The sequence below is a fragment of the Dendrobates tinctorius genome, unplaced genomic scaffold (genome assembly GCF_039654945.1).
Source record: "Dendrobates tinctorius isolate UK_male_01 unplaced genomic scaffold, ASM3965494v1 ptg000044l, whole genome shotgun sequence".
Classification (NCBI taxonomy): Eukaryota; Metazoa; Chordata; class Amphibia; order Anura; family Dendrobatidae; genus Dendrobates; species Dendrobates tinctorius.
Window position 1 is genome coordinate 15,632,573 of NW_027361712.1, and position 13,120 is coordinate 15,645,692.

General features: G+C 45.9%; 1 protein-coding gene across 3 annotated transcripts in view; it reads left to right on the forward strand.

Annotated features, from left to right (window-relative positions):
- IPO4 (importin 4) overlaps positions 1–13,120 on the forward strand; it is a 420,928-nt gene that overhangs the window by 277 nt on the left and 407,531 nt on the right. For 2 of the 3 annotated variants that reach the window (XM_073575360.1, XM_073575361.1), the window contains exon 2: positions 3,432–3,518. In XM_073575360.1, the coding sequence (XP_073431461.1) occupies positions 3,432–3,518 (87 nt within the window). Of the gene's footprint in view, positions 1–39; positions 188–3,431; positions 3,519–13,120 lie in introns of those variants that run through there. The other variant, XM_073575362.1, reaches the window with a different exon arrangement.

Consider the following 13,120-nt stretch of genomic DNA (forward strand, 5'->3'; position numbering starts at 1 on the left):
ACTACATATGTTTGGACTGAGGGCGGCTCTCCTGCTCCTGACCCCCTGTTTACCTCACAGCTGATCCTGTCACCCATGTCTCCAGTCTCTACCACCTCCCCTCACACTTCTGCGTCCACCATTGACACTGGGGGACATCTGTAGGAACGTGTAGGGCACAGGAGTGTTCGGCACCTTCATTGCTGAGGTACAATGAGTGAGCACTGTGGTGTCCTCAGTATGGCACTGAGGCCTGGTCACCCAGCTACTGGGGAGCGTCCTGCCATGGTGAGGCTGCTGAGGAAGCCAAGATGGCCACTGGATTGCCAATGTTGGGCTCCATCCTATGGGGACGGTCTGGTGGGGTCCGGGCAGCGCGTAGTGTCTCAGTGCCGGCATGTGTGACTAGATAGCGGCTCTTCAGTCTTTCTCCATTAGGTGTTTATGTCAGGAGCCACCAAACCCTGTATTGGCATTTAGTGGCCGGTGTCAGTCATTATAAAAACAAAACACTGCACGTTATCCGTTACAGAGGTTGTCCCCCTTCCATTAAAGTTTTTCCTATAAGTGGTTTTCAACTACTAACTGAAAACTGCTTTGCTCATCCTCCTAGTGTTTGCAGCACTGACGTCACGTTGACAACGCTGCAGCCAATCAGTGACCTTACCTACTCTACTGATGTAGACAGAGAGTTTTCCAGCTCCATAGTTCGGGTCCCCATTCATTACTTTGGACTAAAGTTCGGTTGAACCCGAACTTCCATGTGTCCGCTCATCCCTACTGCCTCATGGCTATAAGATTGCACTTTCTTATATAGTGAAAATAACACCTGTCTAGTGAATAGAAAATCCCTGGTTCATGGAACCTATGCACACATGAAAAATGTAGGTTGTGGAGACTTTCACGTGAATAGGTGAGTTTGATCCGGAAACTGAATATAAAATGTCATGTTTCCATTTTTTTTTAAATATTGCTGATGATCGGTTTGCAGAAATGGTTACAAACTAAGTTATAATTAATAATATAAGTGAATTAGGCTTGTTTTAAAAAGGCTTTCTCGTTTAGGTGAAGCTCATTTTAAATAAAAGCAAACTGTGCTTTGTTCACGGTCCCCAGGTCCAGCAATATACCTTGGACATAGCCAAAAATCATACCCTGAACAGAGCTCAATGTGACAAATCACACCGGTTTATTGTGGTTGGTTTTTGTTTATTGTGGGATATCCCATGGCATTGTAGTCCCTCTTCATTGTGTTTTGCACCTTTCCTTGCTAATTGTTTTTATTATTAAATTATTTATTAAAGAATAAATAAATATTTATTAAAGAATAAATATTTTTTAATATACCATTCTGTGGTAGCTAGTTTTTTTTTTTTTTTTCATTGCATGGTCACCATAAGGCTATGTGCACAATTCACCCACAGATTTGTATCTGTGGATCCGCAGGTAAAACCGCAGCTAAAATGACCTGCGGTTTTACCTGCGGTTTTCCCCTGCGGTTTGACACCTGGACAATGGAATAGGTGGCAAACCGCAGCAGAATTGACATGTCAATTCTTTCTGCGGATTCAAAACCACAGCTTTTCTGCAGTTGAAAATCCGCAGCATGAGCACAGCAGAATGTAAATCACATAGACTTACATTGTACTGTACATTGTCTGCAGAACTGCTGCGGATCCACAGAGGCCAAATCCGCAGTGGATCTGCAGCAGAATCCGCAGCGTGTGCACATAGCCTTAAAGTGATGTATAACAAGGTGTCTAGTCTGTTTAATGGATGGCTGTGTAATAAATAGGTCGCATTCAGATGTCTTTTTTTGGCGCTCAATTTTAATTTATTTTTGGTCTGTTTGTTACTGATGCGTGTTATTTTTTTCTCATACACAGAATTTTTTTTCCCCCCAAAACTTCCATCCATTAAACAGAAACAAAAACAAACAAGGATGACACATGGATTGTTTGTTTTTTCTGGCAGACCCTTTCACTTTAATAGGGGAGTTTGATCCGCAAATTGAATGAAAATGGCCATGTTTTCATTTTTTTTATTGCAGATTATTCGTTTTCAAAAATGGCCGTGAACGTGACTATTTACAATATAAGTGTATTAGACTGTTTTTACAGATGTTTTGTAGATTCCTAGGTGTAGCTTATTTTAAATGAAAGCAAACTATGCTTTACTCAATCTCCCCGGGTCCAGCTTTTAGTTTCCACCGCTGCTCCCGATGTCTGTTATTGTTTACAGCGCTGCAGCCAATTGGTGAGCTCAGTGTCTCTGCCCAAGTTGACAGCACAAGCCACTCAGAGCCACTGAGCTCACTGATTTTCTGCAATGCTGATGTTGTACCGTCAGCACTGCAGACACCAGGGGCATCGGCAGAGACACTCTGCACATGACCCAGGGAGGGGTGAGTAAGGGTGTGTGCAGACGCTGTGGATTAATCCGCACGGATTTTGCAAAAACCGCAGATAAACCGCAGGTCAAAAGACCTGCGGATTAGGCCTCTTTCACACTTCAGTTTTTTACAATCAGTCACAATCCGCCAGGTTTTGAAAAAAACGGATCCGCAATTTTCTTTTGAGGATCCGTTTTTTTCCCCATTGACTTCCATTATTGGCAGATTGTGACGGATTGCCGTCCGTTGTATCCGTTTTTTTTGAGGATCCGCCAAAAGTTGCTGTCCGTCTCCATCCTCAAAGATTTCAAAACGGAGCTTGCAACGTTTTTTTCTCTGGCGGATCCTCCAGACACTAATTTAACCCGAAATTCTTTCTGGGTGCCGGACAAAAACAAAATTCATTCTCTCTCTCTCTCTCTCTCTCTCTCTCTCTCTCTCTCTCTCTCTCTCTCTCTCTCTCTCTCTCTCTCTCTCAAAAAATGGACGGGTGGCATCCGTTGTCATCAGTACTAAAACGGATCCGCCATCCGTCCTTTTGGGGGATTTTGACTGATGCAAAAAACTGAAGTGTGAAAGAGGCCTTATATGCGGTTTTGCCTGCGGTTTGGTCCTGCGGATTCACCATCTCCACAATAGTGGAGATAGGAACCCACTGCGGATTCCGCAGAAAGAATTGACATGTCAATTCTTTCTGCGGTTTCAAAACCGCAGCAAATCCGCTCGGATTTTTCCGCAACGTCTACACAGCGGTTTTTTTTTTTTTACCATTCATTTGAATGGTACTGTACACCGCAGCTAAAACTGCTGCGGGTCCGCAGCGGCCAAAACCGCTGCGGAATCCGCAGTTTGTGCCCATACCCTAAAGAACATTTTGTTTGATTTTTAAATAAACTGCACCTGAGGACACTGGAAACTTCCTTTAATTAGCTATGCTGGAGTAAGACTGGAGTATAGCGCTTCATCTTACACTATTGTTAATATGAAAAGTGTGGAGTTTATTTTCTTTTTCTAAAACAGTGCAAATTATGGCTTACAAATTTCTCCTCCACTTTTTCAGGCCACTGCTCAGCTAAAAGAAGCTGTCAAAGATCCATTGATTATTCCAGCATTGTGCGATGTACTGCGAGGTTCTCAAGACCCACAGGTAACAACCAATTACAAGGACCAACTCTTACCTGATGTCATCCTTGGTTCCTCTTCTGTTTAGGCCTAGCAGGGTGTGAAATTGTGGCAGAAAAGCTAATTAAGGGTAAGTTCACACTGGGCTTTTTTGCTGCAGCAAAACCTGATTTCTTGGCAGGAAAGAAGCTGCTGCAAAAACGCAGGTCTAGGTTTGTTTTTTGCTGCGGTTTTGGTGCATTTTTTTTTTTGGGTGCGTTTTTTTGTGTTTTTGTCCATTCTAATGTCCATGACTTTTCTGCAGAAAAAGCGCTGCAAATAATGATACCTGCGTTTTTTGCTGTGTTTTTGCAGAGTTTTTTCAACACCCATTCAAGCCAGCTGGGTGGAAAACGGTGCAAAAACGCTGAACTAAGGCTAGTTTCACATTAGCGTTTACGGCCGCAGCGTCGGGCTGCGCACGGCCGCCGCTAAGCCCCGCCCCCTGCCGCGCCTCCGCAGGTAGCTCCGCCTACGGACGCATGACGCTGCATGCGTCCCCTATCTTTAGCACTGGGGGCGCAGGCAGTGCGCAGTATGCGTTTGGCGGCGCATGCGTCCTTTTGACACTGCACCGACCAGCGCCAAACGCAACACGTTGCAATTTGGTGCGCTCGGCGCAGCGTCAAAAGGACGCATGCACCGCCAAACGCATACTGTGCACGGCCTGCGTCCCCAGTGCTAAAGATAGGGGACGCATGCAGCGTCATGCGTCCGTAGGCGGAGCTACCGGCGGAGGCGTGGCAGGGGGCGGAGCTTAGCGGCGGCCGTGCGCAGCCCGACGCTGCGGCCGTAAACGCTAATGTGAAACTAGCCTAAGTGACATGCTCTATGTCCAAAAAAAGCAGCAAAGCAAAAATTCCTGATGACACAAAAAAGCAATGTGTGTGCATGAGATTTCTGACATCTCATAGGCTTTGCTGGTACTGTGAAAAGCAGCTGAAAATTAGGATTAAAAAACGCAGCAAAAACACCCAGTGTGAACATACCCTAATGGAGCCACAGATGTCAGGAAGTACAAGGCGGTCCGCTGGTCACAGAATCCTGACATGGCTGATGGGCCAAGTCCTGCAAATAGATTATCACCAACTCTACTGTCTAGTCTTGCACTTATTAAGAATAATAAAGTATTTATAAATCGTCCCCATTGAGTAGACTGCAAGTCTGATTCTTAGTTATGGTCTATAAAGCTTTATTCACACTCCATTCAGTGCTATGCTTTCCAGCTAAATGATGAAAACTGTTGTGCCTGACTTTTTTAAAGGGAACATGTCAGCAGGATTGTTCTCGGCAACCTATAGACATTGTCAGGTCGGCGTCGTTATACTGATTAAATTGATACCTTGGTTGATGAATCCCGTCTTGTGGCTGTTTATTCTTTCTTTTCAAATTCTCGTGCTTCGTGGTGGGACGAGGGGGGGTCGTCTTAATGTGGTGCTCTGATTAGGTATTCATATGTATGGCTTCTGACAGGTCACTGACCTGCTCCCCTATTTTACAAAACAAATATTATATATATTTAAAAAAAGTCTTGTTCAGCAGTCATATATAATGTGCATGTAATTCATTTCTTTCATGTTATCCTTTAAGTTCATTTAAAAAATATTACATATAGATAGATATCATATATCTATCTATCTATATTATAATATTATATTGAAAAAAAGGGAAGTCGGCACTCAAGGCTTGAAAAAGGCTCAGTGGGAGCCGAAACGTGCCGTGCCATGTGGGTCTGAATAAAATCCACATTTTTTCACTTGAAGTCTATGGTGTGCTGCCTTCCCTTTTTTTTCCACTTTATCTGAATTAGGGCAAGTATTGGATGCTTTGCTGTGGAGGCTTGTGCAACCCGCTTATTGGATATGTGCTGTTTAGTGATCATAGAGACATAGAATCATAGAATCGTAGAGTTGGAAGGGACCTCCTGGGCCATCTGGTCCAACCCCCTGCTCAAAGCAGGATTCGCTAAATCATCCCAGTCAGATGTCTGTCCAGCCTCTGAAGACTTCCATTGAAGGAGAACTCACCACTTCTCGTGGCAGCCTGTTCCACTCATTGATCACTCTAACTGTCAAAAAGTTTTTTCTAATATCTAATCTGTGTCTCCTCCCATTCAGTTTCAGTTGCATTTGCCTTTTTTGCTGTTGCATCACATTGTTGACTCATATTCAGTCTGTGATCTATTAGTATACCCAAGTCTTTTTCACGTGTGCTGTTGCTTAGCCCTATTCCTCCCATTCTGTATATGTTTTTTTCATTTTTATTGCCCAGATGTAGTACTTTGCATTTTTCCCTGTTAAAAACCATTCTGTTAGTTGCTGCCCACTTCTCCAGTTTATTTATGTCTTTTTGAATCCTCTCTCTTCTGATGAGCGAGCATACTCATTGCTCGGGTCTCCCCGAGCATGCTTGGATGGTCTCCCGAGTATTTTGGTGTGCTCGGAGATTTAGATTTCGTCGTCTCAGCTGCATGATTTGCGACAGCTAGACAGCTTGAATACATGTGTAGATTGCCTGTTTGTTAGGGAATTCCTATATGTATTCAGCCTGTCTACAAGTCGCAAATCATGCAGCTGAGACGAGAAAAACTAAATCTCGGAGCACGCCAAAATACTCGGAGGTCACCCGAGTATATGTATATGTGTGTGTATATATATATATATATATTATAGTGTGATGCAGTGACCCCTGTGACAGCTAGGGGGCGCTGTACAGGCTTCCCAGGACATGCATGCAGGCATTTCCTTTATTGTGATGGGGAAATGATGAGTGGCAGGATTGTAAATGGCTGATATGTATCACAGGGTGGGTGGCCCTGTGATGGAAGCTGGAACGTGTATTGATCAGCAGATCTACTGCTGAGGGTTTGTTACTGTATTAGGGAAGCTTCCAGGTGACTTGGTGAGATGGATGGGACCAGTCACTTACAAACCCACCAAGGGGTGTGTGTCTGAACGACCAAAGTAAAGCCTGTATGTGTGTGGCTGTGTGTGTATTAGGACTTGTAGTGAGGTCATGACCATGTGATCGATACCTCACCTGTGGGTGTGGTTATGTACCATATAATGTGCCTGAGGTCTGGTCATATGGGAGAAAGAGTGTGCACCTGAATGGTTCAGGCTGCAGGGTCCTGGAGGGTCAGTGTTGGATCAAATCCCTGGAGCACGTGCTGCGACCTTGGACCTGGTGAGGCGTGAGTGTTGGACGGTCTCAAGAGGGGACGGACGTCCTGAATAGCACCCGCTGAGGCTCTGGACCTGGTGGCCGGTGTGTTGGGAGACCCTGGGAGGAGGGTCGGATCCCTGAATAGCACCCGGTGAGGCCTGTGTGTTGGACGGTTCCAAAGTGGGGTCGGACGTCCTGAATGGCACACAGTCAGGCCACGTGTGTTTGCAGAGCCAGTGATGGCACTGCATTGGGGGAGCTACTGTCCGTCTGTGGATCTGGACTGTCAGGTGGCCTGGTGAGCAAGGCGTTGTCTGGGATGGTGATGCCAGTTCGGCAGCTTCCCTGAGAGATAGGACTACCAAAGAGTTGGCATCTGGAGCAAGGAGCTCCTGCGAGGTAACACCGGACATGGGGATGAACTGTTCGGCGTGCGGTCACCCACGGTAACTGGACAAAGAGGTCCAGCGTGTGTTTAGTGACAGCATGTTAAAACCGTGTACCAAGAATTGTGATGGACTATGTGTAAGCATGTGACGTGTAACATGTTCCTCAGCGTTTTATGAAGACATAATAAACTGCACTGGACTGTTTAAGTGGAAAGTGTTTCTGTATGCAACAATATCGCAGCCAAGTGAGTGTTCCCCAACACTAACAACAAGCGCTACCTTACAATATACTGTATATAATATAGCTCTGATATATATACACCGTATATACTTGTGTACAAGCCAACCCCCTTAATTTTGCCACAAAAAAACTGGGAAAACTTATTGACTCACGTTATAAGCCTGGGGTGGAAATGCAGCAGCTACTGGTAAATTTCAAAAATAAAAATAGATACCAATAAAAGTAAAACTAATTGAGACATCATTAGGTTAAATGTTTTTGAATATCCATATTGAATCAGGAGCCCCATATAATGCTCCATACAACATACATCCCATATTATGCTGCACAAAGGTTAATAATGGCCCCATAAGATGCTCCATAGAATAATATGCCCCATATGCTGCTCCATAAAGGTTATGGCCCCATAAAATGCTCCATAGATTATGCTCCATAGATTATGCCCCCATAAGATGCTCCATAGATTATGGCCCCATAAAGTGCTCCATAGATTATGCCCCATAAAATGCCCCGTAAGATGCTCCATAGATTATGCACCATATGCTGCCGCTGCTGCAAATTAAAAAAAAAAAAAAAAAAAAAAAGACATACTCACCTCTCCGTTGCTGGGGGCCTGGTGTCGGGTCCTGAGCAGGTGGGGACAACGGCATGCTATGGGGGACCGGTGCCAGTGTCGCCGCTGACTCAGGACCCGGCACCTGAGAGATTCACCTGTCTCCCCGGTCCATCGCTGCTCGAAGCTGTCTGCCGCGTCCTCTGTCAGTGACTGTTCAGGCAGCAGAAGGTGCGGTGAAGTGGTTAGTGCGCACTAACCAATTCACCGCGCCCTCTGCTGCCTAAACGTCACTGACAGAGGACGCGGCAGACAGCGGCGAGCAGCGTTGGAACGGGGACAGGTGAATACTGCATATACTTACCCCCTCCTGGTGCTGTCTCTGCAGCCCCCGCGTCTCCCACGGTTTCCCTTCCTTCCTTCAGCGGTCACGTGGTACTGCTCATTAAAGTCGTGACATATGCGCACATTGAAAATGGCGCCTGTGCATTAGCAGCTACTGCTGCTACGACGCAGACGGCGCCATCTTGCTAGAGGAAAAAAAAAATCCTCTAAGATGGTGTCGCCTGCGCAGTAGCAGCTATTGTCAATCACCGATAGCAGTTATTGGCAATCGTCGATAGCTGCTGGTGCGCAGGCGGTGCCATCTTGCTAGAGAAAAAGAAAAAAAAATGTCCACCTCCAAGATAGCGCCTGCGCATTACCAGCTATCGGCATTTACTGATAACTGCTACTTAACAGATGCCAGCGGCGCCATCTTGGAGGAGGACTTTTTTCCCTCTAGCAAGTTGGCGCTGCGGGAGTCTGCGCAGTATCAGCTATCAGATCACCGAAGGCTGCGACTGCGCAGGGGCGGCCAGTGCCAATTTCACCCTTTTTTTTTTTTTTTTTTTTTTTTTTAAGATGAGTTTAAAGATAACATGAAAGAAATGAATTACATACACATTAAATATGTGATCATCCTGCAGCGTAGGTGCCACCAGCGCCTACCTGCAGAAGGAGATATAAAAAATATATATATATATATATTTCATTATGATCCCTCAGTGACCTGCCCCCTAGCCTTAGTGATGAATACCTAATCAGAGCACCACATGAAGACCCCCACACAGGCCGCCCCAGAGCACGAGCATGTCATTAACTCAAAACTGAAAATAAAGATTAACCCCTTTCTGACATCAGACGTACTATCCCGTCCATGGGCCCCGGGCCCCAATGCCCATTGACGAGATAGTACGTCTAGCGCGATCAGCTGCGCTCACGGGGGGAAGCGCAGCTGATCGCGGCCGGGTGTCGACTGATTATCACAGCTGACACCCGGCACTATGTGTCAGGGGCGGTCACGGACTGCCCCCGACACTTTAACCCCTTGCACACCGCGATCAAACACAATCGCGGTGTACCGGGGGTTAAAGGGAAGCATCGGCAGGGAGGGGGCCCCCTCCGTGCTTCCCTGAGCCCCCCCACAGCAGCGCAATGTGCAGCGCTACTGCGGGGGTCTCCTTCTCTGCAGGTCCCCGTATCCAAGATGGCGACAGGGACCTTCGGGGGTCTGCAGGGAGCTGGCTTCCTCAGTGCCTGCAAAGCGCAGGCAAGGAGGAAGCCTGTGTAGTGCCTGTGACAGATCGCTGATCTGTCACAGTGATCTGTGATGTGACAGATCATCGATCTGTCACATGACAGCTATGTCCCCCCTGGGACAATGTAATAAAGTAAAAAAAAAAAAAGTGTAAAAATAATTAAAAAAAAAAAATCGCTAAATTAAAACAAAAAAAAATTCCCTAATAAATTCATTAAATAAAAATAAAAGTGCACATATTTGGTATCGCCGCGTCCGTAACGACCCGCCCTATAAAACTGTCCCATTTGTTAACCCCTTTAGCGAACCCCTTAAAAAATAAAAATAAACAAAGCAAAATATAATGATTTATTATCATACCGCCGAACAAAAAGTGCAATAACGCGCGATCAAAAAGACGCATATAAATATCCATGGTACCGCTGAAAACGTCATCTTGTCCCGCAAAAAACGAGCTGCCATTCAGCGTCGTCAGCGGAAAAATAAAAAAGTTATAGCTCGCAGAATAAAGCGGTGCAAAAATAATTATTTTTTAGATAAAATTGTTTTCATTGCATAAAAGCGCCAAAACATAAAAAACGACACAAATGAGGTATCGCTGTAACCGTACTGACCCGAAGAATAAAACCGCTTTATCACCCCCCAAAAGAAATTATTGAAATGCTGGTTTTTGTTCATTCTGCGTCCCAAAAATCGGAATAAAAAGCGATCAAAAAATGTCACGCGCCCAAAAATGGTACCAATAAGGGTGGTTACACATTAGCGTTTCAGGGCGCAGCAACGGCCTGCGCACAGCCGCCGCTAAGCCCCGCCCCTGCCACGCCTCCTCCAGTAGCTCCGCCTACCGGCGCATGACGCTGCATGCGTCCTGCGTCCCCTATCTTTATCACTGGGGACGCTGGCCATGCGCAGTATGCGTTTGGCGGCGCATGCGTCCTTTTGACGGTGCGTCAAACGCAATCTGTTGCAATTTGGTTGTGCTCGGCTCACTGTCAAAAGGACGCATGTGCCGCCAAACGCATACTGCACACGGCCTGCGTCCCCAGTGATAAAGATAGGGGACGCATGCAGCTACCAGAGGAGGAGCGGCAGGGGGCGGGGCTTAGCGGCGGCCGTGCGCAGGCCGTCGCTGCGCCCTGAAACGCTAATGTGAAACCACCCTAAAAACGTCAACTCATCCCGCAAAAAAAATAAGACCTCACGTGACTCTGTGGGTCAAAATACGGAAAAATTATGGGTCTCAAAATGTGGTGATGCAAAAACTATTTTTACAATAAAAAGCGTCTTTTAGCGTGCAACAGCTGCCAAAAATAAAAACCCACCATAAATAGTAAATCAAACCTCCCGTTATCACCCCCTTAGTTAGGGAAAAATAATAAAAAAAAAAAAAAAAAAAAATGTATTTCCATTTTCCCGTTAGGGGTGTGTTGGGGTTAGGGTTGGAGTTAGGATTGGGGGATTTCCACTGATTGGGCACATCAGGTGCTCTCCAAACGCAACATGGCGTCTGATCTCAATTCCAGCCAATTCTGCGTTGAAAAAGTCAAATGGTGCTTCTTCCCTTCCAACCTCTGCCATGCGCCCAAACAGTGGTTTACCCCCACATAAGGGGTATCGGCCTACTCAGGACAAATTGCAAAACAACTTTTGGGGTCCAATTTCTCCTGTTACCCTTAGGAAAATAAAAAAATTGGGGGCAAAAATATCATTTTTGTGGAAAAAAATGATTTTTTTTATTTTCACGCCCGGACGTTATAAACTTCTGTGAAGCACTTGGGGGTTCAAAGTGCTCACCACACATCTAGATAAGTTCCGTGGGGGGTCTAGTTTCCAAAATGGGGTCACTTGTGGGGAGTTTCAACAGTTTAGGCACATCAGAGGCTCTCCAAACGCGACATGACAGAAGCAAACCATTCCATCAAAGTCTGCATTCCAAAACGTCACTACTTCCCTTCTGAGCCCCAACGTGTGCCCATACAGTAGTTTTCTCCCACATATGGGGTATCAGCGGACTCAGGACAAATTGGCAAATTGGACAACAACTTTTGGGGTCCAATTTCTCCTGTTACCCTTGGGAGAATAAAAAAATTGGGGACTAAAAGATCATGTTTGTGGAAAAAATGATTTTTTTTTATTGTCATGCCTGGGCGTTATAAGCTTCTATGAAGCACTTGGGGGTTCAAAGTGCTCACCACACATCTTGATAAGTTCCTTGGGGGTCTAGTTTCCAAAATGATGTCATTTGTGGGGGATTTCCACTGTTTAGGCACATCAGGGGCTTTCCAAACGCGGCATGGCGTCCAATCCCATTTCCAGCCAAAAAAGTAAAATGGCGCTGCTTCGCTTCCGAGCTCTGCCATGCGCCCAAATAGTGGTTTACCCCCACATATGGGGTATCAGAGTACTCAGGACAAATTGCACAATAAAATAAAAATTGAGGGTGAAAAGATCATTTTTGTGGAAAAAATGTGATTTTTTTTTTTAAATTGTACGGCTGTACGTTATAAACTTCTGTGAAGCCCTTGGGGGTTCTATGTTCTCACCACACATCTAGATAAGTTCCTTGGGGGGTCTAGTTTCCAAAATGGTGTTATTTATGGGGGGTTTCCACTGTTTAGGTACATCAGGGGCTCTCCAAACGTGACATGGCGTCCGATCTGAATTCCAGCCAATTTTGCATTGAAAAAGTCAAACGGCGCTCCTTCCCTTCTTAGCTCTGCCATGCGCCGAAACAGTGGTTCCCCCCACATATCAGGTATCAGCGTTCTCAGGACAAATTGCACAATAACTTTTGCAGTCCAATTTCTCCTGTTACCCTTGGTAAAATAAAAAAAATTGGACCTGAAGTAATTTTTTTTGTGGAAAAAAAGTTAAATGTTCATTTTTTTTAAACATTCAAAAATTTCCTGTGAAGCACCTGAAGGGTTAATAAACTTCTTGAATGTGGTTTTGAGCACCTTGAGGGGTGCAGTTTTTAGAATGGTGTCACTTGGGTATTTTCTATCATATAGACCCCTCAAAGTGACTTCAAATGTGATGTCGTCCGTAAAAATAAAATGGTGTTGCAAAAATGAGAAACCGCTGGTCAACTTTTAACCCTTATAACTTCCTAACAAAAAAAAATTTTGGTTCCAAAATTGTGCTGATGTAAAGTAAACATGTGGGAAATGTTACTTATTAAGTTTTTTTGTGTGCCGTATCTCTGTGATTTAACCCCTTCTTGACATCCGACGTACTATCCCGTCCACGGTACCCGGGCCCGTATGACCGTGGACGGGATAGTACGTCTACCGCGATCAGCGGCGCCCACGTGGTGAGCGCCGGTGATCGCGGCCGGGTGTCAGCTGATTATCACAGCTGACACCCGGCACTATGTGTCAGGGGAGGTCACGGACCGCCCCCGACACGTTAACCCCTTGCACACCGCGATCAAACATGATCGCGGTGTACCGGGAGTTAAAGGGAAGCATCGGCAAGGAGGGGGCTCCCTCCGTGCTTCCCTGAGCCCCCACGGCAGCGCAATATGCAGCGCTGCTGCGGGGGGCTCCTATCCTCCAGGCCCCCGAATCCAAGATGACGACGGGGGCCTTCGGGACCTGAGGAAGCTGGCTTCCTCAGTGCCTGCAAAGCGCAGGCAAGAGGAAGTCTTCTTCAATGCCTG